This window comes from Myotis brandtii, unplaced genomic scaffold (assembly GCF_000412655.1).
Source record: "Myotis brandtii unplaced genomic scaffold, ASM41265v1 scaffold244, whole genome shotgun sequence".
Classification (NCBI taxonomy): domain Eukaryota; kingdom Metazoa; phylum Chordata; class Mammalia; order Chiroptera; family Vespertilionidae; genus Myotis; species Myotis brandtii.
Window position 1 is genome coordinate 3706680 of NW_005359225.1, and position 27032 is coordinate 3733711.

Below are 27032 nucleotides of genomic sequence, written 5' to 3' on the forward strand. Positions count from 1 at the left end.
TTTGTTTACCTTCTTATTTGCAACATAGTATATAGTTGCTTAGAGTTGCAACTGAGAGGCCGGCAAGTGAGGCGGTGAACGTTGGAGTCTGCAGCAAGCAAGCCTCATGCTCGCTTCAGTGCCTGGCTGCTGGCTGCCATCTTGGCTGACAGTTAATTTGCATATACTCACTGATTAGCCAATGAAAAGGGTAGCGGTCGTACGCCAATTACCATGTTTCTCTTTTATTAGTGTAGATTGTAGTTGCGTTTTTACAACTGCATACATTTTTCAAGTCTTATAGAACTGTATACCTAAAATGGGTAAGTTTTACTATATGTAAAGGAACCTGTCTTAAAAAATACCTTCCAACAACTACAAAGTATGCGTTATTTTTTTTCTATTTTGAGGCTAGAGGAAACCAAGGCTTAGAAAGGCCAGTGGGCTTGCCTGTGGTCCCACATTTGATATGTGGCAGTTCAGGATTTGAACCTAAATCTGCCTGATCACAGAGCTTGTGATCTTCCTATTCATTTTTAACTGGCCCATAAACTGTTAACAGTGTGTGGATTCTGTTGTAAAAGGCTGACCTTCCCTTGAAAGCCAGGAACCCTGTCTGTTTGCAAGCAGCACCCCCAAAGTGGCTGTCATATTATTCCAAATTTTGAGCCCCTGGCAGACCTCATTTCTGTCAGACATTAGCTGGGATGGGAATTGATGCTGTTGTGGAGTGCTGCCTAGGCATGATCTCCTTCTGAGACCGTGGCCCTTATTTTGGAGCAGCAGGAGACCAGTTTCAAAGCTGATGAGTTTCTTCGGATATAAAATGCAATTTCATACTTTGTCCAATCAGCAAAATAGAGTCTTCTCAGTAGGAGAGTGCTCAGACGTTTACAGGGCCAGTTGTGCTGCTTAGCATATTAACAGTCGTCCTTATCCTGGCTTATTTAGCAGAGAACTGGTTGGATAGAGGAGAGGTCCAAGGCATTGGAAGTGTATGGGTAGTCTGTGTTGCTACATCACTGCCATCATCAGTTACATCTGCATGTAACTTTACAGTTTTGCAATGTTGTTTTAACATCTGTGACCTCTCTTAATTCTCTCAGTACCCTGTCAAGAGAGTGCTTTTATTTAGAGAGAGTTACTTGGCTGTATTCTAGGATAACTCTGGATTTAAGAATATTTTTTTCCTTAAGTTGTGCTGAGATATAAATCTCCTAACTTTCATCATCGAATTGTTTTAGTTTCAGTTTGTCAACTTGTGGTAGTATAATGTCTGATGCCCTGGGGGTGGTGGGGAGGTGCCAGGTCTGCACATTGGGTACATTTCAGGAAGTTCCATCCTCAGAAATTGTCCAGTGGCATTTTCCTCTTTGCCTATTTGACCTCCTCGGCTTCCTCTCCTTGGGAACCCATCTTTTCTCCACTTCTCATTACAGAACCCAGACAAACTAAACTAATTAATTGCAGAGCAATTGTTATCAAGCCAGTTGTTGACTGCTTGTCTTCAACATTTGACTGTTTCCTATCTGGAGGTGGTACTGGAAAAGTTAATGACCTAAAAAAAAAAAAAACTGCCCATCTATCATGTGAGCCTAGTTAGGAGGGAATTTTTTCATTTTTATGAAGTGTAAATAATATGTACGTTTTCAAACATGTGTTGGCCTGTGTTTCAAAGATGGTTCCCTAAACAAGGTGGGACAAATTGGCTGGCTAATAGAGCTTAATAGCAGATTTTCCGTTAATCAGAATGGAGAATGTGCTTCATTAAGATAATTAACAGAGCACTTGTGCAGGTGGTACTTATTACACACAAATTTCCAAGTTTATTTCTTTCCCTTGAATAAATGTTGAAAGAGGTCTTGGCTGTGTTTCCTTGTTTGCATTAAAATGATCAATGGTGATAAATTTCCCTTTTTTACCCCCCAAAGCTGTTAGTAACTAGTATCTTGTCCTCTGCAGATGCTAAGGGTGGATGAGACACTTGCTACTCTTCCTTCTAGAAGTCTGTGTGCTCTTCATCAGACACTCGGGCTCCCCTAGGGAATAGAAGTGTACCCTTTCCCAGCTCCTGGACTAGCATCCTTAGAATTAAAATGGACCTCAGAGAGGCTAAATTGATTGATTTTACATCAGGATGTTGACAGCAAGAGAGGGGTTAGCATGCTAGTGACAGAGTCATCTGTGATAGTGGGACTAGTACTGGCTGAGAGACAATGGCCTGGGTTGACGTTAGGCAAGTGTTATCTGTTTCCTAATATCTTCATCTGTATATTGGGAAAAGTGTCTAGCAGAAGGCCAACTACAAACAAATGGCTTTTTGTTTTAATCCTGCTTCTACTATAAACTGAAGATTATAGGGAGGAAACTGATGTCAGGGAGAATGAACAGTTAATAATCAATGCTATTTTCTTTGTTTTTCTGTAGGATCCTCAGTCTTCCACAATGAACCCTGTGTATAGCCCCGTGCAGCCTGGGGCTCCTTATGGCAACCCTAAGAACATGGCTTACACAGGTGAGTGGTATGAGAATGGCTCTCATTTTGAGAAATGATGGTTAAGGGCATTGCCAAATAAATTGCTGAATGACTTTTGGTGTACTCTGCCTCCAGAAGGTTTGTTTGGTAAAGCTTGCAAACTTGTAGAAGGGAGATATGTCTAGCGTCCAGTGGACATGGAAATCACATTATTGAGACTAATGCTCACTGAATTGTCAGCTAAGGGAAAGGAAGGGAGGTAACATTCATTTATTGCGTACCTACTATGGGCCTGGGCCTGTGCTGGGCACTTTAATCTTTCTTTTTTTTTTTTAATCTTCTCCTGAGGATATGTTTTTATGGGTTTTTAGAGAGAGAAAGAGAAACATCTATGTGAGAGAGAAACTCAGTTGCCTCGAATGCCTCGAATATGTGCCCCAACTGGGGATCGAACCCACAACCTAGGTATGTGCCCTGACCAGGAATCGAACCTGCAACCTTTTGGTTTATGGGACGATGCTCCAACCAATTGAGTCACCTGGTCAGGACTGGGCACTTTAATCTTAAAGCATTTCTGTAATGTACTTATCATCACCATGTCACAGATGAGAAAGTCATAGTTACAGTAAGAGGCTACAATACAAAATAAAAATAGGTATTTGAGCCCAGGTCTGCTGATTGTGAAGGCTGATTAATTTTCCCCCTGAACAGCATACCAAACTGTTTCCTACTTCTCTGCCTTTGTGCGTGTTGTCCCTCTGTCTCAAATGCTGTTGTCTCCTGACAGCTTCACTTTATTCTTCAAGAATTCAGCTTGAGGCCCAGATAGCACTTTTCCAGGAAGCATTCTCTCCCTTACTTGGCCTTAGGCAAGTTTTTTACCTTCCAGAGCCTCAGTGTTTTCATTATAAAATGAGAGCAATAATATTGCTCTCATTTCATAAGGCTGCTGTAAGGATTAAATGAGCTAGTGTAAAGCACTCAGCATATATTTGGTACAAAGTGCTTAATAACGGTTGTTATGATTTACAAATAAATAAAGATGGGTTGGATGTATGGTAGTGAAAGTGAGTGAGAAAATATATATTAAGTTGCTAGCATGGTGCTTAACATATAATGAGCCTTCAAAAATATCATGAATTTAAGTCGAAGGTGAAGGTAACAGTATGAACAAACACGTGGAAGTAAGAAAGTTTGCTCAAGGTATAGTCAGTACTTGAGGTTAGCTGGAGTGAAGAGTAGAAAAGGGGAAAAGTGGGAAATGAAGTTCAAAAAGTAGATTAATAATGGTCTTGGTGTCAGGGATCTCAGGGAACTCCTGGGTCGTTCCAACTGTCCTATAAGAGAGAGCACTAAGGGTGCTTCAGAAATTCCTCAAATATATTATCTTATATTTTAAAAATATTTAGAACTATTTATATAAAGCACACATACACATAAGATGATCAATGTTGTTACTTTAAGCTTCTAAGAATGCATATTAATTTTAAAATACTGCTAACATTTGCAGCTACTTGTAAATCAGGATTTTTCTCAATGCTCCTAAATAACATTCAGAAATATTTTGGAGGTTGAGCCTGATGTAACTGTAGCGGTCGTTACTAACTTTCAACGTTTTATGTTTGTGTTTATCACAACAGCTTTATTATCCCAATTCTGCCTTAATGTTAAACATTTTCTCTTTGAACTTCTGTGTATTTATTCTAATAAAATTAATTCCAGTAACAAGGACCCACTGGGCAAAACCCCATGCCTCACTAGCTTAGGGAGCCTGTTGCTGTCTCCCTTTCCAGTTCAGAGTGTTCAGCAGCCCAAGTTCCTTTGCCAGAAGAGGACTGAGCTGCTTTGGGAAACAGAGCCCAGAGTAATCCTGTGGGTTTCCTTGGACTCTTGACTGCATTCATTCTTACTGAACTGCTAAACTTGAGAAAGAAGAAAATAGTTGCATTTATCTAATTGTTTGCACGAAGAAGATTAGGCAGTGTGGTATATTTGATAGGGAATAGATCTGTCTTTGCATGGCACATAGTAGAACTAGGTAAATGTGTTTCGATTGAATGAACAACAACCAGGTTCAAATCCCAGCTTTGTTACATAATAGTGAGGTGACTTTAGGCAAGTTGGTAAACCTCCCTAAATTTAATTTTTCTTTTCTAAGTGGGAATGGTATCATCTAATTCATAGAGTAGTCATGAGAATTAAATGTGATTAGTACTTCTCTGGAGGAAGAGAGGACGGGTTGCCTTTGTTTCTACTAATCACCAAGAAATATTATCAGCCTGGAACTGTGTTTTAAGTTGATTTCTCTGCTGGAGATTCTAGGACCACACAGGTAGTATAAACACACAACTAGAATAAATTCAATCTTCATAGGCCAAGGGTTCATATTCTTTTTTTTTTTTTTTTTTGGCTATTTGCTCTTCTTTATTTGTTTTCTCCTCCGGGGAAGGAGAAGGAAAATGGAGAGAAAAAGGAGAGGAAACGAAGCTGAGCCAGCCGCATCTGTGGTGCCCGCCAGCTGCTCAGGAGCGAGGGTGGAAGCCAAGGTTCAAATTCTTAAGGAAATTTTCTTTTTTAACCTAAGCTTCCTGTTGTCTCTTTGTACTTTTGAGCCAGTTTATTTATTTATTTTTGACAATATGATATTCTCTAAGGTCCCAGCTTTATGCAGGGGAATTTGAATTAGAGAAAGTGGGCCTCTCCAAGGCCTAAAGCCTCATGTTCCACACTCTGTGACTTGAAAAGCAAGCCCTTGGATTGCCCAGACCAGAAAACCTTCCTGAAGCAGTCCAAGCTCTCTAAGAGAGGGCCTGATTTTTAGTTTCCTCTGTATTTTTAACTCCTTGAGATATTTTTCTTTCTTAAAGTCTCAACTCTGCCTATATTTGTTAGATAACATAAAGTATTTGTTTGATCAAGTTTTTCTAGGTGTTATGTAGTAGGCAAATTTTCAGGTTATTTTTTCCTTCACGTTGCTGGATATAGAAGATCCAAGTGGGAATGCCAAATACAGTACATTACAGTAAACATTTATTGTTAGTAACAGTAATGATTATGTTAAAAAGTACTTGACAATTACATTTTAGGTACTTCATATATATACTAATTATAATATTATTAATCATAAACTCAATAGTACACTTTTTTTACAGTTAAAGAAACTGGTAGTTTAATTCAGATCATATGACTTGGCCAGTGTATAGTATACCTTTTAAAGGATGAGGAAAAATTTGAACTTGGGTCTTTATATGTGTTTTCTATTATAGCAAGCTGATCTGTCTTAAAATATGTGCTCCTTTGCCCTAGCCAGTTTGGCTCAGTGGGTAGAGCATCGGCCTGTGAACCGAAGGGTCCTGGGTTCGATTCTGGTCAAGGGCACCTTGGTTTCAGAATCCTCCCTAGCCTGGGCCCTGGTCAGAGTGCATGCAGGAATCAACCAATTGATGTATTCCTCTCACATCGATATTTCTCTCTGTCTTTCCCTCTCTCTCCCACTCTCTCTAAGAAATCAATGGAAAAATATCCTTAGGTGAGGATTAAAAAAAAAATAATCAAAAAAATCTAAAAGAAAAAAAAAGTGCTCCTTTCACAGCTCCCAGTGATAAGCTAGGGAAGAGGATTATCTTTTCAATTTCTAGGACTAGGGAGCCTCACCTTTGAGGAGCTAGAAGCCTGTTCCTGGCCAGCAATCCCTCCATGGACTCGACTTATAAGGAGACAATTATAGTACACCAAGGTAAGAGTTATCTTAGAGGGATGTGCCATTGTATTCCAAGAACCTAACATAATAAATAGATGTACAGATTGCTGTGGAAACATGGTGGATTTAGGGGAGAGGCCACAACTCTATCAGAGGTTGATGTCAAGAAAGGCTTCTGAGAAGTCAAGTATGGAACTGGGCTTGAAGCATGAGGTCTTAGTTACAGGTCTGGTTTTGCTACTAATGACTGCAAGATACTGGGCAAATCCTGCCATATCTCTCTTGCCTTCACTTTCCCATTCAGGCTATGAGTTACTTATTTTATTTTTTAATCTTTTTTTTCGGGGGGGGTGGTGCGGTCGGGCTATGAGTTGTTTAACAATTTCCCTTCCAGCTCTTAACATTCTGGACATTATAAATTTTTGTTAGATCTCTTTTTTTTTATATAAAACAGCTGGCTCACTCATTTCCTTAATCTATTTCTTTTGCTTCTTCTTGAACACCATTTTCTGTGTACCTTTTTGGAATCCCTCGTATTAATGAAGGATCAGAAACAGGGAAGATGAGGTAAGCTCAGAACCCTTCCTCCTGTGGCAGTACCTTCTGTCAGCCCTCGGCTTCTTGCCCCAGAGCTCCTGACGTTCTTGGCAAGATCAGTAGGAAACATGGAAGTCTTTTCACAAATATTCTCCTGTGAAAGGGCAGTTATAGCCATAGCCACCACCTGTGAGTGAGTTTCCTTTTCGTGCTAAATATTCTCATGCAATTTATTTTAATTTTTTACTAGTTACTTAAGATTCTTAGTCAGTTGAGATATAATTTAGTGGTCCTGAATATAGCTGAAAACTGGTGGGATCTTGATAAAGAACCAGAAGAGCTTTTGGCTATGCTGCACAGATTCTCATTGGAATGATTTTTGTTGCTTAATGTAGTGGGGAGAGTGCCTCTCCCCCCTTTTAAGTCAAAAGACCTGAGTTTGAGTCCTGCCTCTGCCTCTAACTAAATTTGAACAACTCACTTTACTTCCAAGTGCCTTGGTTTTCTTCTTTATAAAGTAGGAAAAATAACACCTACCCTACCTATCACTTGTTTATGAGACTTTAAGGAGATAATGATCTCCAAGAGCTTTTTAAATAAGACAGAGCTAGTCAGGATGGCACTGGGTCTGTGATTGGACTGACTGTTCCTATCCTGTAGGTTAACTGCTTGGGCAGCCGAGGCCCCAGGGGAGGCCAGGAGGTTGATGAGTTTAGCAACTTTACTAGTGCTGGAACTTCTTTTTTGTGTGTTTTGAAGACAACTCCCTGGCATTTGGGGACAGAATTAGCCTGCTACCTGGAATTCCACTTCCCAAGTAATTATAGGGTTTGGGGGCAGGAATTGAAGAAGTCCAGAGCTTAGAAACAAAGGATGCCTGGGTAAAGAGGACACCCTCTTATGCCCGTGCACTGCAGAGTAAGTTTGTTGCTGTGGATGGGTTAATAATAACAGCTATTTATCATTAACAGTAATGGTTGCTATTTGTGAGCATGCATCGTCAGCCATGCAGTGTTTCCTACCCAAGTGTATCTGACATCAGAGGAGAAGGAATTCATTCCTACATTGATGGGGGAATAGTCCAGAGTAGGTACTCCAAGGTTAAAATTTATTTGAAATTTATGTCTTATCTTCAAAATTCTATTATTAACATCCCAAAAAAGTGCAGCATATTTATTTCAGGGCTTTCATGTACCTGTATTGTTTAGTACTCTTATGGGTTCCTGTGCCAGTTTGAGAACTGTGTCATCATTATTTTACTTAATCCTTATTATCCAAGTGTTAATATATGTGGACACAAATCAAGAAAAATGGAAGACTTGTTCCTGTCACAGAGCCAGAAAGCAGAGGAGCCAGAACCAAGTCTAAATTTGGATGTTTCATGCTCTTACCACTAAGTTACATTTAGTTTATATTATTTGGTGCCTTATAATTGTTTATGTTTCTGTAACACTCATTGCTCTTGCAGGCACTCACTGTATCCTCAGTGCCTAACACAAAGTAAACTCTCAGTGAATATCGATTGGCTGAATGAATAAATGATTAGGCCCCTAATACTGAAGCCTTTTCAGAAGTCCATAAATCTCTGGCAAAGTAACCCCAGAGTTTAGAATAAATGCTTTTGTTCTCTAAAGCCGTGATCCACGGTTAGCTGTAAGCCAGTGCTTCCACACAGAAAATGATATTTGTAGAGAACTCTGGGTAAAAGACAAGCTGCCCAGGAGCCCCTGTGCCTCACTTCCTTCCCAGATACCCTGAGAGCTTAAGGAATCAGTGTCTCAGTCCACCTGGATCCCATTGACAGCTCCTAAGCTGCCTTTACCGGTATCTCAGAATTATCTGTTTGGTTTTTTTTGTTTCTCTACTCATCCCCTAGTATACATTCTCATCCCCTCTCTCTTCTCCATCCTTGTACCCATTCACCCCTGATCATTAATGTCGTGAGCACAGTTGTCTTTTGGACAAACCTTGAGAATCATTCTTTTAAATATTTTTCTTTTCTTAGTAGCAGCTAACGTGGTCTGTGCACACTTAGGGAGATTGGTGAACCTCCACTGTAGGCTTGTCCATTCTTCCAGGGTGTGTTGCCTAGAGCGCCTAAGAGAATTTCTCTTCTGAAGACCCACAGGCATTGCCCAGTGTCCTGAAGTATTTGGAATCTGGTCCTTAAAGAGAAGCACGAAGAAACCTGTCACTACTGGCTTTTAGGGGAGGAGGGGCAGGGAGTGTTGGAGAGGGTTGTTTGGGTTTGTTTGTGTGTTTGTTTGTTTGTTTGTTTGTTTGTTTTTAAAAGACTGGAAGCAAGATTAATTTCATGGTATTGTGAATCTCTTCTTAGAGTTGGAGAGTCTTTTCCAACATCTGAAGGTGGCTAGTTGTGAGTTTCCACAGTCTCAGTGACTGATTTATACCTTATAGCAGTCAGTGGCTTCTAAGTGTAGTCCCAGGCCTAGGAATTTGTTAGAAATGCCGTCCTTGGGCCCTGCCCGAGACCTACTAAATCAGAGACTCTGGAGGTTGTTCTCAGCAATCTGTGTTTTCATAAGCTCCCTAGATGATTCTGATGCTCATATGTATTACTTAGTAAGTGTTCAATAAATAGGCTTTTTCTTCTCTCCCAATTCTATGTGCTTGTCTGGGACTCTTGCCTTCATGAATGTCATAATTCCTATGGAAAATACCTTTTGAGTTCCAAACAGCTTTAGAAACAGAAGCCACGTGTTCGGTATGACACATGTGTCAGCTATGATAGGAGTGGAAGACCCTTTCTCAGATAGATTCAGAGGTCTGTAAGTAGGCAGCTCTAAACCCTGGACACAGGAATAGAAGCTACAGTTTCAAGAAGATGGTCAACAATCCTATCTTCTTCCTTGCACATCTTAGGAAAACCAAATAATTGGCCCCCAAAATGGGCTTTAAAGGACTCATGTTGGGTGAGGTCAAAACTACGATTACTTGAAAATTGCTCAGCTGGTAGGGGAGGTACTTGAATTTAAGTGTCTAAATCAAAATTTTGCTATTACTGCTCTCAGCAGAAAAGAGGCAGAAAAATCAATAATCCTTGGTCTTGTTTAAGCTCAAAACCACACTTCTTGTTACCTCCAAAAGTCTCTGGCTGTCAGAGAGAAGCTTGGGCCTTCACTGTATCACAAGTGCAGTCATGATTGTAAGTTTTTGCTGAGTTCCCTGAACTGTCATATTACGTCTGCATGGTGGGAGGCCTGGAGTTTTCGTGGTCCCATGAGATAGGTAGGGGTTAATAGCCAAGACCTGACTCCAGACCTTCCTTCCCTCATCCCTCCTTAGTGTTGACTCTAAGCTGGGAGAACTGACTTTAGAAATGCAGAGAAGAGGCTGGGCACAGTATTTAAAAGATGCAACTCTGTTGTGATTTAGGATGCTGACAGTCCTGAGTTTGCCTATGAGCTTGGAGCCTCAAAGAAGAAGGTTGAGTAATTTATATTATTGTAATTATTTTCATCATTTGAGTACCTATTCCCTACCAGATCTAGTGGTAAGTGTTTCTCATATAACTTAATGGGTGAGACTGCCTAGTTTTGAATCTTAGCTCGATTTGATTACTGTATATCACTTATAAAGTGCCTGAAGATACCACTTGAAGACTTGACTAATGGTAATTTAAACAAATAAGGGATATATTTTTCTCATATAAAAAGAAATCTGGAGATCAATGGCAGGTGGTATTTATTTATTGGGTCAGTGATTTCAAGACCAGTGTCCTCTGACTCCTGACTTTTCCCTCTTGATCTAAGATGCTGCTATAGCTATAGGCATCGTGTCTATGATCAAGGTAGGAAAAAGGGTTGTAGTGGAACATCAGTAATGTTCATTCTTTTACTAGGAAGGTAAGGCTTTCCTAAAATTCCCTCAGGAGACTTCTGTGTATATGTCATTGGTCAGAACTGGGCCACCTGGCTATTCCTAAGTGCTAGGAAGGCTGAGAAAGTATTTCATTTTTCCAACCTCAGTAGTCAAAGGGCAGAGTGAGTTGGGATGAGTGTGGGGTTAGCCAGCTCATGGTCTATCACAATGGCTTGGGCAAGTTAATTAGCTTCTCTAGTTGCTTTCCTCATCTATAAAATAAAGTTAATAGTAGAGCCTACGTTATGAAGGAGGTGAGAGGATTAAATAAGATCCATGTAAAGTGCTCAGCAAAATACTTACTACTAAGTAACAATATTGTTTTTATTACTGTATTATTATCATCTCAACTCTGCAAAGTAACTGTTATTCCATCCTAATATATAAAGAGCCAGGGTCCATCACGACCTAAACATCTGGACAGACGACCAAACACCAGGCTAGGGTCCCGGTCAGCGTGGTGGGAGTCAGTCCTGGGTCCTGGCGGCCCATGGCAGGAGTCAGTCCTGGGTCCTGGCGGCCTGCTGTGGGAGTCAGTCCTGGGTCCTGGCCCCCCGCGGCGCAGCGGTGGAAGAAGGGAGCTGTGGGCCCCGGCCGCCCGTGGTGCGGCAGCAGGAGGGAGCTGTGGGAACCAGAGCCATGCTGCGATCGGACTGGACTCTACCCAAGGGGTCCCAGATTGTGAGAGCATGCAGGCTGGGCTGAGAGACTTCCCCAAGTGCACAAATTTTCGTGCACCGGGCCTCTAGTTTTACATAAAAGGAAGCTGAAGTTCAATCCATGGAAGTAATAACTTGCCTGAATTCACAGATTTTGAAATGGCAAAACTGGGATTAGAGCTTAGATCTGAACCTAAGCTCTATGCTCCTTTTTCTGCACTGGGAGTTGAGTCAGCAGAGAAATGGTAGTTAACTGGTGAGTCTGTCTTGGTCAGACACATGGCATCAGCCACAGACTTGGTGATTAGGGTTGGAAGGAAATTGAAAAGAATAGGTTTGGACAGGGAGAACCCAAGCAGTAGCCCCTATCTGGGCCATGTAAGAACAAAGAACACCACAACTAGAAGGTCATCATTGGACTGATATTAGATACACCAAATTGGGGCATGCATATTTGAAAAAAAATGGAAATATACTTTGATAAGAATTATAAGAAAAGCCAGCTAAGAGGGATCCCTAATCTAGCCTGGAGAGAGAAAGGTCAAGGGAGGATAAGGAAATGAAGTGAAAGGCAAGGAAAGGACAATTGAATAATTGAGGACAGCCTGAACAGTGACATGGAAACAGAGCAGTGGAATGGAGTATGCTAGAACAGCTGTGCATTTGGTGTTGGTTAAGTGTAATGTGCCAGGCCAGGATTGGCAAGAAAGGAAATAGGACATCTTCATGGATAGTGGCCAGACTTGGAGGGCATACTGAAAAATTTGGAACTTTATCCTTGGCAACAACTGTTATCTTAGTTTGGAACTTGACCACCAGATTGGCATTTTTGAAAGATTTCTCTGGTTGTGTGAGGAAGATATATTGGAGAGAGAGAAAATGGCGGTTAGAGGGTAAGTTAGAAGGCTCTTAAAATAGTTCAGTATTGAACTAGGGGTGGTATTTGGGATGGAGAGGACATGCTTGAGACATTTTTAGAGAGAACAGAATCTGGCATACAGTAGATATTGACTATTTGTGGAATAGGAGTGAGTAAGTTTGGACTTGACATTGGATTTGAGGAGTGAGGGAGGAGGAGGAATCTGGATTTATCCTGGGCTTTCTCTGGCTTAAGAGACAGGTTGCATGGTCTTGCCTTTCACTGAGTTCTTGGGAGCACTGAGGCCAGCATGTGTTTCTCAGGTAATTTTCTTATAACCTTGGGGAATCCCCCTTTTTCCTAGTGCTGGGATTTCTGAACTAAATACACCTTGGTAATTACAGGGCAAGATAATGCTATTCCCATTTTACAGATTTGGAAACGGGTGCAGAGTAGTTAAGTAATTTGCCTGGGATCATCCAGCTACTCAGAGTTAGGAGATATTCTTTCCTCTTCATGTTGTCTTTGTGTAAGATTCTTGAACTTCCCATTGTAATTTCAACTGATTATAGGCCATAATAAAACAAGCAATAAAATTCAGAAAATTAGATTGATCTAATTACTCAGCTGTTATGATGAGGCAATGAGTTAACCATAATTCAGTGCACCTTCTAATTCAATCCAATAGAGTGTACAGCATAATTTGTACTGTACAAAGAAAGATCTGATGCCTCCTTAGTGTTAAGAGTAAAAAATAAAATAACTTATAGAAATAGAGTTTACCATTCCCCTACATTTATTCTTCTTTATCAGATAGATCTGATTTCCATCTTAACTGTCACTTATATAATTGTAAGTAAATTAACCTCTCAGAGCCTCAGTTTTCTCACTTAAAATTAGATTTGTTTCAGATAATGCCCTATTGGTAGATATTTGGGTTGCTTTAACCCCCACTGTTAACCAGTAGCACAAAGCAAAAATAATAGACTGAAGGTGAATGAGAAATAAAAATGCAAAAGCTTGGGGACACTTTTATTTACAAATTTTTAAAAGGGACAAGAATGTTTTACAGTGCACAAAAGATTATAAATACACATATACACACAACAGTATACAAATTACCTGTATTCAAAGCACAGTGACTGATTTAGTGTTTCCACAAAAAGCCATGCTCACTAGGAGCTTGCTTTTGTCCAGCTTGTGATTGGCCAAATGGCAATAGGCCTAATCACCTGGAGCCATGCCCTGTTAGGGAGAGGAAATGGAAGAAGGTAAGGGACATGATTGAAGCTCTAGAAACTTTTCATTAAATGCCTTAAAATCCATGGGCAAACAGCCATTTTCAAAAGGGAACTTTTAATGAAAGGGGTAGAGGTGGGGGACTAACATTTATTGAAATAGTTAGCACTCTGTGCCAAATACTTATGCTATGCATTTTGCATGCTATTTCTTTAATTTTTTTAGCCTACAGTATAGGATATTCCTGTATTCTTGAGGCTCAGGTAAAGAGACTTGCTTAAGATTTCATGTCTGGTAAGTGGTACAGCTGACTTCTGAATCCACATTTGCCTGCCTTCAGAGCCCCTCTTCTTTTTTTTTCTTTTTTTAAATATATTTTATTGATTTTCCACAGAGAGGAAGGGAGAGGGACAGAGAGTCAGAAACATCGTTGGGAGAGAAACATCGATCAGCCACCTCCTGCACACCCCCCACTGGGGAGGTGCCCGCAACCAAAACATACGCCCCCGACCGGAATCGAACCCGGGACCCTTCAGTCCACAGGCCGACGCTCTATCCACTGAGCCAAACCAGTTAGGGCGCCCCTGTTCTTACTGGACTAGGATCACTACTACAGAAGGGCCAGAATAGAAAACTTGTGACTCTTGATAGGAATGTTTAGATGGGAACCTACAAAGCAAGTTCAGAACTGCCCTGCTTACCCTCCTAGCCAACCCATGTACAGATAAGAAAAATAAAAAGAGGCACTGATCTTGACATAGAGTTAGGGACTCAGAAAATCTTTACCAAGCAATAGATTAATGACTCTGTCTTTTTTTTTTTTTTCACCTTAGGATATGTTTTTTTTATTGAATTTAGGGAGATTGAGAAAAACATCGATTGGTTGCCTCCCATAAGGGCCCTGACTAGGGATCAAACCCACAACTTAGGTAGGTGCCCTGACTGGGAATCAAACCTGCAACCTTTTGGTGTGTGGGATGATGGTCCAACTGATTGAGTCACACTGACCAGGGCAGAGCGTGTCTATTTTTAAAAACATTAGAACTGAGACATTTGAAGTGATTTGCCCAAAGTTACAGAGTTAATAATTAGAAGAGCTCAGATTTGAATGTAGATCTGCCCATAAATAAAACCTGTGGTGTTTCTGTAACACGTTACAGTTTGTCTTAGTTTGACACTTGCTCTCAATGTCCACAACAGTGTTACTTGTTTGAATTATAACAATAGGGGAAGATAAATGCCTGGACATAAATAACTCTCTACTTAAGGTCTCTCTTATAGCTAACTTGCATTTCAAAAGCCAGACCAGGTTGGACAGGAAACTAAAGTAAATGCTAAAATTCTTTTTCCTGTTCTCCTACAACACTTTGTATCTCCTTCTGTGATAGCCTTTACCCAGGAGGCCTAGTACCAGAGTTACTTTTGTACTTGCTGGTCTCTCCCATTAGATGGTGAATTCGTAGAGGATAGGGATTATGTCCTTTCATTTTGCATTTATTGTAGCACCTAGAACACATTAAGTGTTCATGTGAATTTTTAATTGAATTGAGCACTACTTGTATACTTAACTTACGTTTGAAGGCAGTCACTCAGGTATTAACATTTAACATATACACATTCCAAAAATGTTTGATTTCTTGCCTTTAGCCCACAACTGGGAAAGAAAGGCTGTAAGGGTGCAGGCCTCATGATAAAATGCGTGTAAAAGTGAGTGCTAACAACTTGAGCATAAAAAAAAGATGCATTTAGCTCTGGCCGGTGTGGCTCAGTGGATAGAGCATCGGCCTGCGGACTAAAGGGTCCCGGGGTTTGATTCCAGTCAAGGGCACGTGCCGGGGTTGCAGGCTTAATCCCCAGTAGGGGGCGTGCAGGAGGCAGCCGATCCATGATTCTCTCTCATCATGGAGGTTTCTATCTCACTCCCTCCCTCTCCCTTCCTCCCTGAAATCAATAAAAATATATTAAAAAAAAAAAAAGATGCATTTAGCCTTGGCCACTGTGGCTCAGTTGGTTGGAACATTGCCCTGTACACTGAAAGGTCATGGGATTGATTCCCGGTCAGAGCACATATCCAGGTTGCAGGTTCGATTCCTGGTCAGGGTGTGCATGGAAGGCAACCTATCAATGTTTCTCACATCCATGTTTCTCTCTCTCTCTCTCCCCCTCTCCATCTCCTCCCTTCCTCTCTCTCTAAAATCAATAAAAACATAAAATGAAGTTAGAAATCAATAACAGAAAGACATTTGAGAAACTCAGTTATGTGGAAAGTAAATTACACATTCTTAAATAACCAATGGGTCAAAGAAGACATTACAAGGGAAATTAGAAAATGTTTGGAGATGAATGAAACATAACATATCAAAACTTACGGGATGTAGCTAAAGTAGTACTTAGAAGAAAATTTATAGCTATAAATACCTACATTTAAAAAAAGAATGATTTTAACTCAACAACCTAACCTTTTACCATAACACAGTGAGAAAAACAGAGCAAACTAAACCTAAAGCAAGTAAATGGAATGCAATAAATATTAAGGCAGAAACCAATGAAATTAAAAAATATAAGAACAATAGAGAAAATCAATAAACCAAAGGTTGGTTCTGTGAAAAGATCAACAAAATTGACCAACTTTTATCCAGACTGATCAAGAAAAAAAGAAAGAAGACTCAAATTACTGAACTCAGGAATGATACCAGAGACATTACTACTGACTTTATAAAAATAAAAAGGATTATAAGGGATTACCAATTGTATGACAACAAATTAGATTCCTAAGTGAAATGGGCAAATTATTAGAAAGACACAAACTACCAACACTGACTTATGAAGAAACAGAAGTCTGAATAGACCTATAACAAATAGAATTAGTAATAAAAAATAAAAAATAAACAACTTCCCACAAAGAAAAACCCAGGACCATACAGCTTTATTGTTAAGTTATTAGAAACATTTAAATAAGAATTAATACTAGTCTTCCACAAATTCTTCTAAGAAATAGAAGAGGGCCCTAACTGGTTTGGTTCAGTGGATAGAGCGTTGGCCTGCAGACTGAAGGGTCCCAGGTTCGATTCTGGTCAAGGGCATGTACCTTGATTGTGGGCACATCCCCAGTAGGGGGTGTGCAGGAGACAGCTGATGGATGTTTCTCTCTTATTGATGTTTCTAACTCTCTATCCCTCTCCCTTCCTCTCTGTAAAATTTCAATAAAAATATATTTTTTAAAAAATGCAATTGGGACATAAAGGACCTGACTTAAAAAAAAATAGAAGAGGGGGGAACACTTTCTAACTCATTCTGTAAGGCTAATGTTGCTCTGATACAAAAACATCACGAGAAAAGAAAACTGCAGACCATTATCCCATTTGAATATAAATGCAAAAATTCTCAACAAATAAATGCAAATACTAGTAACTTATAGAAAGGATTATATTATACACTGTGACCAATTGGAATTTATCCCAGGAGTGCAAGATCCATTTAGAATAGGAAAATCAGTCAATGCAATACACCATATTAAAAGAGTAAAGGAGAAAAACCACATAATCGTTTCAATACACACAGAAAAATCATTTGACAAACTCCAGTTTCCTTTCGTGATTTAAACAAAGAAACAAACAAAAACCCAACAAGCTACAAATAGAAGGGAGTTTCCTTAGCCTGAAAAAGGACATTAATGAGAAACCTGTGGCTATAATCACACTTAATAGAAAAAGTGTGAATACTTTTCCTCTAAACATTGGGAACAAGGCAAGGCAAGTCTGACCACTTCTATTGAACACTGAACTGGAGGTTCTAACCAAGGCATTTGAGCAAGAAAATGAAATAAAGTCATCCAAATTGGAAAGGAAGAAGTAAAACTATCTTTATTTGTAGATGACATGATCTTGCATATAGAAAATTCTGAGGAATCCACACACCAAAATATTAGAACTAATAAATAAGTTCAGGATACAAAACAAAAAAACAATTGTGCGTATACACAAATTAATTTGTATCAATATACAAAACAGAAATCAATTGTATTTCCATATAGTTGTAATACTAAAAATGAAATTAAGAAAATTTTATTTATAGTATCAAATGAATACAATACTTATCAAAGTATCAAAGGAATACATTTAACAAAACAAGTATAAAACATATACTCTGAAAACTGTAAAACATTGTTGAAAGAAATTAAAGATCTAAATAATTGGAAAATCCTCCCATGTTCATGGATTGAAAGATTTGATCTACAGATTCAACACAATCCCTATCAATATCCCAGCAAGATTGTTTGCAGATTTTGACAAGCTTTTTCTAAAATTCACATGGAAACTTAAAGGACCCATACTAGCCCAAACAATCTTGATAAAGAACAAACTTGGAGAACTTCCCAATTTCATAGCTTATTAGAAAGCTACAGTAATCAAGGCAGTGTGGTTCTGGCATAGGGATAGACATGTGGACTAATGGAATAGAATTGAGTACCCAGAAATAAACCCTTGCATTTACAGTAGATGATTTTCAATAAGGATACTAAAAATAATTCAGTGGGGGAAAAATAGTCTTTTCAACAAATGGTGCTGGGATAATTGGATATCCACAAATGAAAGAATGAAATAGTGCCCATACTTCACATCATATGCAAAATTTAATTCAAAATAGATCAGAGACTACATGTAAGAGTTAAAGCTATTAAAACTCTTTAAGAAAAAACTTGGAAGTAAGTCTTTTGTGACCTTAGATTTGGCAAGGTCATGACACTAATAGTGCAAGCAACCAAAGAAAACAATAAATAAATTTGACTTCATCAAAATTTAAAACTTTTGTGTGTCAAGAGACACCATCAAGAAAGCAAAAAGATAACCCACAGAATGGGATAAAATATTTGCACATCATCTGTCTGATAAAGAACTTGTATCTAGAATATATCAAGAACTTTATAACTCAATAATAAAAAGACAACCCAACTAAGAGGAATCTGAATAGACAGTTTTCCAAAGAAGATATATAAAAGGCTAATAAACACATAAAAAGATGTTAAACATAACAAATCATAGTCATCAGGGAAATGTAAATCAAAACCACAATGAGATACCACTTTACACCCTTAGGATAGCTGTCATCAAAAGGTCAGATACTGCCCTGGCCTGTGTGGCTCAGTTGGTTGCATGTACTGAGAGGTTTCCAGTTCGATCCCTTGGGGGCCATGCAGGAGGTAGCTGATGGTTGTATTATTCTCACACTGGTGTTTCTCTCTCTCCCTTCCTCTCTCTATAAAAACCAATAAAAAATCTTTTTCAAAAAAGATCAGATACTAACAAGTGTTTGCAAGGATATGTAGAAATTGAAACTCCCATATACTGCTGGTATAGCCACTTTGGAAAAAAGCCTGGTCATTCCTCAAATGGTTTTTCTGTCTGTGACTTGCTTATACTGTTACTAGAGGCCCGATGCACAAAAATTCGTGCAAGAGTAGGTCTTCCTTCCCCAGGCTGCCGGCACCAGCTTCCCTCAGGCACCCAGGACCTGGGCTTCCCTCCTCTGGCTGCCTGCAGGCACTGGGGACCCGGGCTGGCTTCCCTTGGGCTGCCCGCAGGCACCCGGGACCCTGGCTGGCTTCCCTCCAGCCCCAGCTTTGTCAGGAAGGACATGTGGAAGACGTCCCATCTAATTAGCATATTACCCTTTTATTATTATAGATTTTTATTTGGGAATGCCAATCCTTTTATCTTTGCCTGACAGAAAGTATTTCTGACAGAATCCTGCCCATCCTATAAATTCCAATTTTCCAAGCATATATACTTAGAAACAGTACTGCAAGGTTGTATGTCTTTATTTGGTATTGCAAAATTGCCCTTCAAAATGCTTTAACTAATTCCCATTGTTTCAGATCCTTCCCAACACCTGATATTGTCAAATTTTAAAATTTGCTCAATCTGATTGGTATGAAATTTTATTTCATTTCTTTTACTTTCATTTTGCTGATTACTAATGTGGTCGAACATCTTTTCCTTTTCTCCTTCTCTCTAGTCATTTGAGTTAATTCTGTGAATTGCATGATTATATGCTATTGGCTTATTTTCATTTCCTTATTATTGATTAATATGAATTCTGTATTCTGGATATTAGTCCTTTGTTAAACATGTTACAAATCTCTTTTCTCTGTGATTGTTTTTTTTTTTTTTTTTACTTTGGTTATAGCATCTTGTCATAGAGATTTAAATTTTCATGAATTAAATTAACATTCTGTGGTTTTTCCTTTTGGTCTCATCTAAGAAATACTTTCTAATCCCAAAAATCGAACTGATATTCTTCTATTTTTTCTAATAGTTTTAAAGTTTTGTGTGTTTTAAAAAATGTTTAGGTCTTTGGTCTTTCTAGAATTGGAGAAATGTGAGGTGAGGATCTACGTTTTCTCTCTCTCTCTTTTTTTTTTTACACAGAAAACCAAGTATCCCAATATGTTTCATTGAATCTGAGCGGGATTCTTCCCTTTACCAAATCTCTTTAAACAGAATAAAAGAGTGGATTGACCTGGGAGGGAAAGGGCTTCACCGACCAAATAATCAATTTGGAGAATTTCATCTTACTCTTTTATCTCTTTTTAGAAGAAAAATGCAGGAGGGCAGGAGTCATTGACCAAACAATCTGTAAAGTACTGAGTATCTCCCCATCTGCCTTATAGATGGGGTGAAGGGGGTGGTGGGGGGAGGGAAAGCAGCAGCAGCAGCAGCAGCATACTCCTGGAGTGGCGATTGAAACAGAATAGAGCATCTGCTTTCCATTAAAATTTCTCCCATACTGGCAGATAGGGAACTTTGGGGATATTTTTAGATTTGTAAAAGAATTTGCCCCCTGAGGAATAGCACACACTTGGCCGTATGTACTTACCTAGGAGCAATTTTATTATTAGCTTTTACTACTAATAAATTCTTTTTGTTTTTGGTAATGATATATATTTACTTTTCTCCTGGAATTGCTTTTACACTAAAGACATACCAAGTTTAAGATTACTCTGGTTTTAGCAGCCTTTCTGGCTCAGCCAGGGTGAATGACCCACAGATTGCTGGTCTTTTATCTGGACGGGTAAATTCTCCCTCAAGATGCAACACATCCTGGAGCATAATTGATATTCCCCCCTTTCTTGTTCCTTGGGGAGTTGCCTTGCCCTAAGAACAGGGCTTCACTTACACCCTTACGGTCCCTGGGACTCACTAGTGGGAGGCTGGGTGACTGGGCCTTGAATCCAGTGTGCAGGCTACCTTAAGTTCTGGCCCGGTGGGCAGGTAAGACCAGTGCTACAGAACCACTGCCTGCCTGGCTGACCTGTATTCTCCACAGGGCACTCTCAGCAGCCATGCCCCCAGCTAGTAGGAGGAAGTCAGATTCAGGCTTTTTTTCTGGAATGAACAAATTCAAGAGTCCATTTAATTTAGTTTCTTTACTTCTGCCTATTAAAGAAAAGAAGAAAAAAGCCTATAAGCCCTGCAGTTAGAACATTTCCATCTTATTCCAAAGCCTTTTAGCTCATGGCAATAAAAATGAGATTTTGCTGTCAGGATGAATTTTTGTAGGCTCTTTCTCCTAAACATCTTTGTAGTTCCCTCTCTCTTTATTCAGTTGTTACTGTTTTATATTTGCCTTTGGTCTACTGCAGTAACTTCCTATCTGGTCCCTCTTTCTCTGGTCTCACCCACTCTGAATCCCTTTTTATATGGCTGCTGGAGTAGTATTTGTAAACTCCCCAATTTAAAATCCTTCAATAGACTCCTGTTATTTATTTATTTATTTATTTATATTATTTTTTTAATATATTTTATTGACTTTTTTACAGAGAGGAAGGGAGAGGGATAGAGAGTTAGAAACATCGATTGAGAGAGAAACATCGATCAGCTGCCTCCTGCACAGTCCCTACTGGGGATGTGCCCGCAACCAAGGTACATACCCTTGGCCGGAATCGAACCTGGACCCTTTAGTCCACAGGCCGACGCTCTATCCACTGAGCCAAACCGGTTAGGGCGACTCCTGTTATTTATTAATAATTTCCATCCCTTAGCCTGGAATTCAGATCTCTTCACAATATATCCCCAATGTATCCATTTATCTTCATTTCCTACCGCTCCCCCCATCATGCTGTAAACTTCAACATACTGAGCTATTTGCCATTTCCCTAATATGGCATACATTTTCATGTCTTCATGCATGAAACAAATATATACTAGTATTTCTTTGTCCCCACCCTCACAAACTTCTGACAAACTCCTGCCACTCATTTCAAGGCCAACTAAAATGTTTGTTCTGCCCTAGCCGGTTTGGCCCAGTGGATAGAGCGTCAATCTGCGGGCTGAAGGGTCCCAGATTGGATTCCGGTGAAGGGCACATGCCTGGGTTGCGGGCTTGATCCCCATTAGGGGACATGCAAGAGGCAGCCAATCAATGATTCTTTCTCATCATTGATGTTTCTATCTCTCTTTCCCTCTCCCTTCTCTCTGAAATCAATAAAGATATATTTTAAAATAGAATAAAATGTTTGTTCTTCTGAGTAGTCCTTCATTTCCAACTCTCCCAGACCTGTTCTTCACTCCCTCCTAAGCATTCCACTAACATCTAAACATTATTTGATGATGTATTATATCTGTTGCTTAAAGGATAATATAAATAACCTATATTATTCCCTCCATTAGACCACAAGATTCTATGTAAACAACCTAGCACCATGCGTGGCACAGAAGATGCAGAGTGTGCTGATGGATAATGATGAAATCTGGATTAAGTCACAGTCACGTTAGGCCTTCACTGATCACCTATCACCAGAGTTTTATGTCAGTTCAATTTTTTAAAAATCGGGGAAAACACATCTGTAGGAGAATGAACAGGGCAGGGGAAAATGGCATTGTTTTAAGGGAAGTCTGACAAAGGTGGGCAGTCAGAATGGGGAACAGTTGAAGGAATTGGGTCTGTTAAATTTGTGCAAGAGAAAATTCAGGAGGAATAACTGATCTTCATATCTCTGGAGGGTTGTCCTGGAGCATAGGGAGATGTGTTCTGTGAGGGTAGATCTAGGACCAGTGGTTGCAAAGGTGTTCAGGGTTAGATTCCTTATAAGGTAGGTTTTTAGCTCAGACTGAAGAATTTCTTAAACTCCAGAGCTCTCCAGCAAGAGCTTTGACTGCCTGGAGAGGCTTGGGCACACCACCATTAGAAGGGTGTGCTGGCAGAGGCCATGTGGCCAGCCATGTGGGCCATTACAAAGGGTATTTCTGTACTGAGTGGCAAATTGGACTCAGTCACCTCTAGTACCGCTTCTAACTCTGTAATTCAGTGCCTGTGTGATGCTTTTCAGTAACACGAGCATAACCTATATTAAGATAGTGGGAACAGAATAGCCTTTTTTTTTTTAACTGAACCATCTTTGACCAGATTGATTCTCTAGAGTAATTTCATATTTTCCCAGGTTTTGAAGCTGAAATAAAAGAATCTTAGCAAAGAAAACAGCAGCCAAATCTAGAGGTTTATGCTGAGGAGACTCATTTTTTGAGGAGAGGCGGGGAAGTTGGTAGGAATGGACTTGATCTCTCACTCATCAGGCCTGGGTTCTATCTCCACTCTGCTAGTTGTGTAAGATAAGCCTAAGCTTCAATACCCTCATCTCTAAAGTGGAACTAAGTATTTCATAGAGTTAGGGTAAAGATTAAGTCAGATAAAGAGGTGCCTGGCACAGTGCATTCTGACTGTTTGCTTATCTTTCTCCTTCATTAGTTAGTGACCTCTCAAGGCCAGGGACCCTGTCGATTTATTTTTGTTTTGAACCTCTCATAGCTCCAGAATACAACCTCCCTGGTAATCTCTTTATTGAGTACCTATTCTCTACCTTATCTATGCAAGGCACTAGAGATGCCAGCATCATCATCAACAGAAGCAGCAAGATGAGCAATATCAGCTGGGGACAAGGAAACAAAAAATTCGAAACAAAACAAAGTTGTGGGGAGGAAGCCCAGCTTACCTGTGATGCCCTTGCTAGGCAGAGGAAGTTGGTGGTAGGGAAGGGATATTCTCTATTGGCCACACAAGACTATTGCCCAGCCTGCATTTGAGTTGAGATGCTTGCTGATCCAGGCTGGGGGTAGTGTGTTGACAGGGCAGGAAGTGGGAAGGAGGAACTGACCAAGAGCCATTGTGTACAGACAAATGAGACTTAGCTGCGCCTTCAAGGAGCTTACAGTTTAAGGAGGGGGGCAAGATAGGAAATATAAACAAACCACTGAAGTACAGTGTAATAAGTTCTGTAATTGGGGATGCAAGTGTCTTCAAATGTGTTCTCTTCTAAAGAATAGAAGCTATAGGTAGAGTTTGTGCAGTATGAGAAGTCACTTTCATTCGGAGCAGTCTAATGGAGGGTGCGTCTTAGGAAAGGAAGGCGTTCACTCTCAATAGAGATGTAAAGGCTGGAATGAATGATCCCATGAGTGTGCTGTGTAGAGGAGGCTCTAGTCCATATATGAAGGTGAACCAAATGGCCTTTAAGGTACTTGTAACCTCAGCAGTCTGTGACCCTAAGTCAGGGGTGGGCAAACTTTTTGACTCGAGGGCCACAATGGGTTCTTAAACTGGACCGGAGGGCCGGAACAAAAGCATGGATGGAGTGTTTGTGTGAACTAATATAAATTCAAAGTAAACATCATTACATAAAAGGGTACGGTCTTTTTTTTTTTTAGTTTTATTCATTTCAAACGGGCCGGATCCGGCCCGCGGGCCGTAGTTTGCCCACGGCTGCCCTAAGTCCATTCCTTTACCTTGGCCTGAGGATGTCACCTATAAAATGAAGAGGGTTGGGCTAAAGCTCCTACTGTTTCTATTCTATGCTATCTGCCAAATTTAAGTGAGTGAAATAAAATCCCACTTGGAAGACTTGATGGAGGATCCTATAGTTGCTCATAAAGGGAAAGTCACAATCTCTCACATGAACCTGAATAGAGTCCAAGCATGAGACTGGATCACTTTGGTTCCCAGATAAAATCCCTGACATTTTTTTTTTCCCAATCCTCATCAGAGGATATTTTCACATTGATTTTTAGAGAGAGTGGAAGGGAGGAGGAGAGACAGAGAGAGAGAAACATCAATGTGAGAGAGACACATCAATTAGTTGCCTCCCACATGGCCCCAACCAGGGCCTGCAACTGAGGTACATGCCCTTGACCGAATCGAACCTGGAACCCTTCAGTCTGCAGGCCGACGCTCTGCCCACTGAGCCAAACCAGCTAGAGCCTAAATCCCTGACTTCCTTCTAGAGAAGTGGCAGACCTCCACATTGCTAATTAAGTGACAACAAGTTGGCTGCCTCAGTTCTGAAATCAGAAAATGAATGGGGTCTGGGGAAGAGAGATTAATTTTCTTTGAAACTGGGAAGGATTTAGGGAAAGGCATATTAACAAAGATACACTATTAAAGCTCAATATTTACAAATCCCAAAGAAGCTTTTAAGGATTTAGGGATTTAATCTTTGACTTTTAAGATCAACGTTTCATGGTCAGTCAAAATACCAATGACATTTAAAAACTACAGAGAGCAGTGAGACAGGCACTTACACATTGCTAGTGCAAGTGTAGATTGATAGTCTTTCTAGAAAGCAGTGTGACAAAGTATGTGAAGACTGTTAGCATGTCACTTCTGATCACCTTCTCTGCTCTAGCCCTGATCTGAGCCCCATCTTCTGTTGATGACAGATGTTTACAATGGCTTCTATGCTTCCCCTCTTATAGTCTCTTTTCAACACAGCAATCAAAATGACCCTTTTCAAACATAAGTCAGATCATGTTGTAATTCTGCTCAATATCTCATGATGACTTCTCATTTCACGCAGAGTGAAAATTGAAGTTCTTACAGCTTATAGGGCCCTACATGAACTAACTTCTACTACTTTATCTACTCTGACTTCTACTACTACCATTGTCCCCCTCGCTTATTCCACTTAGCCACACTGGTCTCCTTGCTCTTCCTCTATGCTCAGAACTGAGGGCCTTTGCACTGACTATTTCCTTTGCAATGCTCTCTTTTCAGCCATCTGCTTGGTTAACTCTATTTCCTTCAAGTCTTCGTGAAAATCTTACCTTCTCAATGTGTCTTATGCTGGTTACCCTATTTAATATTGCAATGCCCACCCTCAGCACCGTTGCACTTCTGATGCCCTTTATCCTGCCCTTCTTTTTTATAGCGCTTAAGACTGTGTTTGTTTATATTTTATCCACTGCCTCTCACACCCTCTTAGAATCTAAGCTCCATGAGGGCAGGGATCATAGTGTCTGGCATGGAATAGAGACTCAGATATTTGTTGAATGAATGAGCTTTAAAAATAGCTGTCTTTAAAAAAAATTAGCTGTCTTTTGACCTAGAAATCTCATTTCTAGAACTGGTTCCTAAATAAATAATTAGAGGTGCAGCTAAAGATTTATTTAGGTTCTCATAGCTTATGTATAATAAAGAAATGTAGCAAACAACCTAAACATCTAAAAATAGTTAATGGTTAATTCCATTGATATAGCTACATAATAGAATATTATAAAGATATTAAAATGTTTTTGCATGACCCATACATCTGCTGTCTACAAGAGACCCACCTCATTAGAAGGGACTCACACAGACTGAAAGTGAAGGGATGGAAAAATATCTTTCAGGCAAATGGAAAGGAAAAGAAAGCTGGGGTAGCAATACTTATATCGGACAAAATACATCTCAAAGTGAAGGCCATAACCAGAGATAAGGAAGGCCACTTCATAATACTAAAGGGATCAATACAACAAGAAGATATAACCCTGGTAAACATATATGCACCCAATGCAGGAGCACCCAAATACATAAAAAAACTCCTGGAAGATATCAAAGGAGAGATCGACAACAATACAATCATAGTAGGGGACTTTAATACACCACTGACACCACTGGATAAGCCCGCTAGACAAACAATCAGCAAAGAAACAGCAATCCTAAATGACTCACTAGATCAGATGGACTTAATTGACATCTTCAGAACACTTCACCCCAAAGCCATGGAATATACATTCCTCTCAGGTGCTCATGGGACATATTCAAAAATAGACCACATATTGGGTCACAAGCAAAGTCTCCACAAATTCAAGAAGATTGAAATCATAAAAAGCTTCTTCTCAGACCACGATGGCATAATGTTAGAAATAAACTACAATAAAAACAACCCAAAATACTCAAACACTTGGAAGCTGAATAGCATGTTATTAAATATTGATTGGGTTACCAATGACATCAAAGAAGAAATTAAAAACATCCTGGACACTAATGACAATGAAAACACAACAATCCAAAACCTATGGGACAAAAGATATTAAAATGTTTTTGAAGAATGTGTAATTACATGGGAAAATATTTATAATGTTAAAGTGTTGGAAGGCAGAATATAAAATTAATATATCCCTACTTCACACTTAATACAAAAAATGGATCAATGATCTAATCTAATAAAAGAGAAACATGCAAATTGACCATACCTTGCCTACACCCCAAGCCACGTCCACCAGCCAATCAGAGCGACTATATGCAAATTAACTGGACCAAGATGGCAGCTGGCAGCCACGGAGATGGAGCAAGCAGGAGGCTTGGTTGCCCCGGCGATGGAGGAAGCCAAGCTTCCTGCCTGCCCTGGCTGGCTGTGGCCTCCACTAAAGGCAACAAAGTTTCAATTATAGA

The 27032-nt window shown here is 39.8% G+C and overlaps 1 protein-coding gene across 1 annotated transcript in view; it reads left to right on the top strand.

The window, feature by feature from the left end:
- The first annotated feature begins 2406 nt into the window (after nucleotides 1–2406).
- The window catches only part of FAM168A (family with sequence similarity 168, member A), a 54401-nt gene continuing 29775 nt past the window's right edge, over nucleotides 2407–27032 (top strand). Inside the window, 1 exon segment of the mRNA XM_014540442.1 lies at nucleotides 2407–2494. Within this exon segment, the coding sequence (XP_014395928.1) occupies nucleotides 2425–2494 (70 nt within the window). The 5' untranslated portion in view covers nucleotides 2407–2424.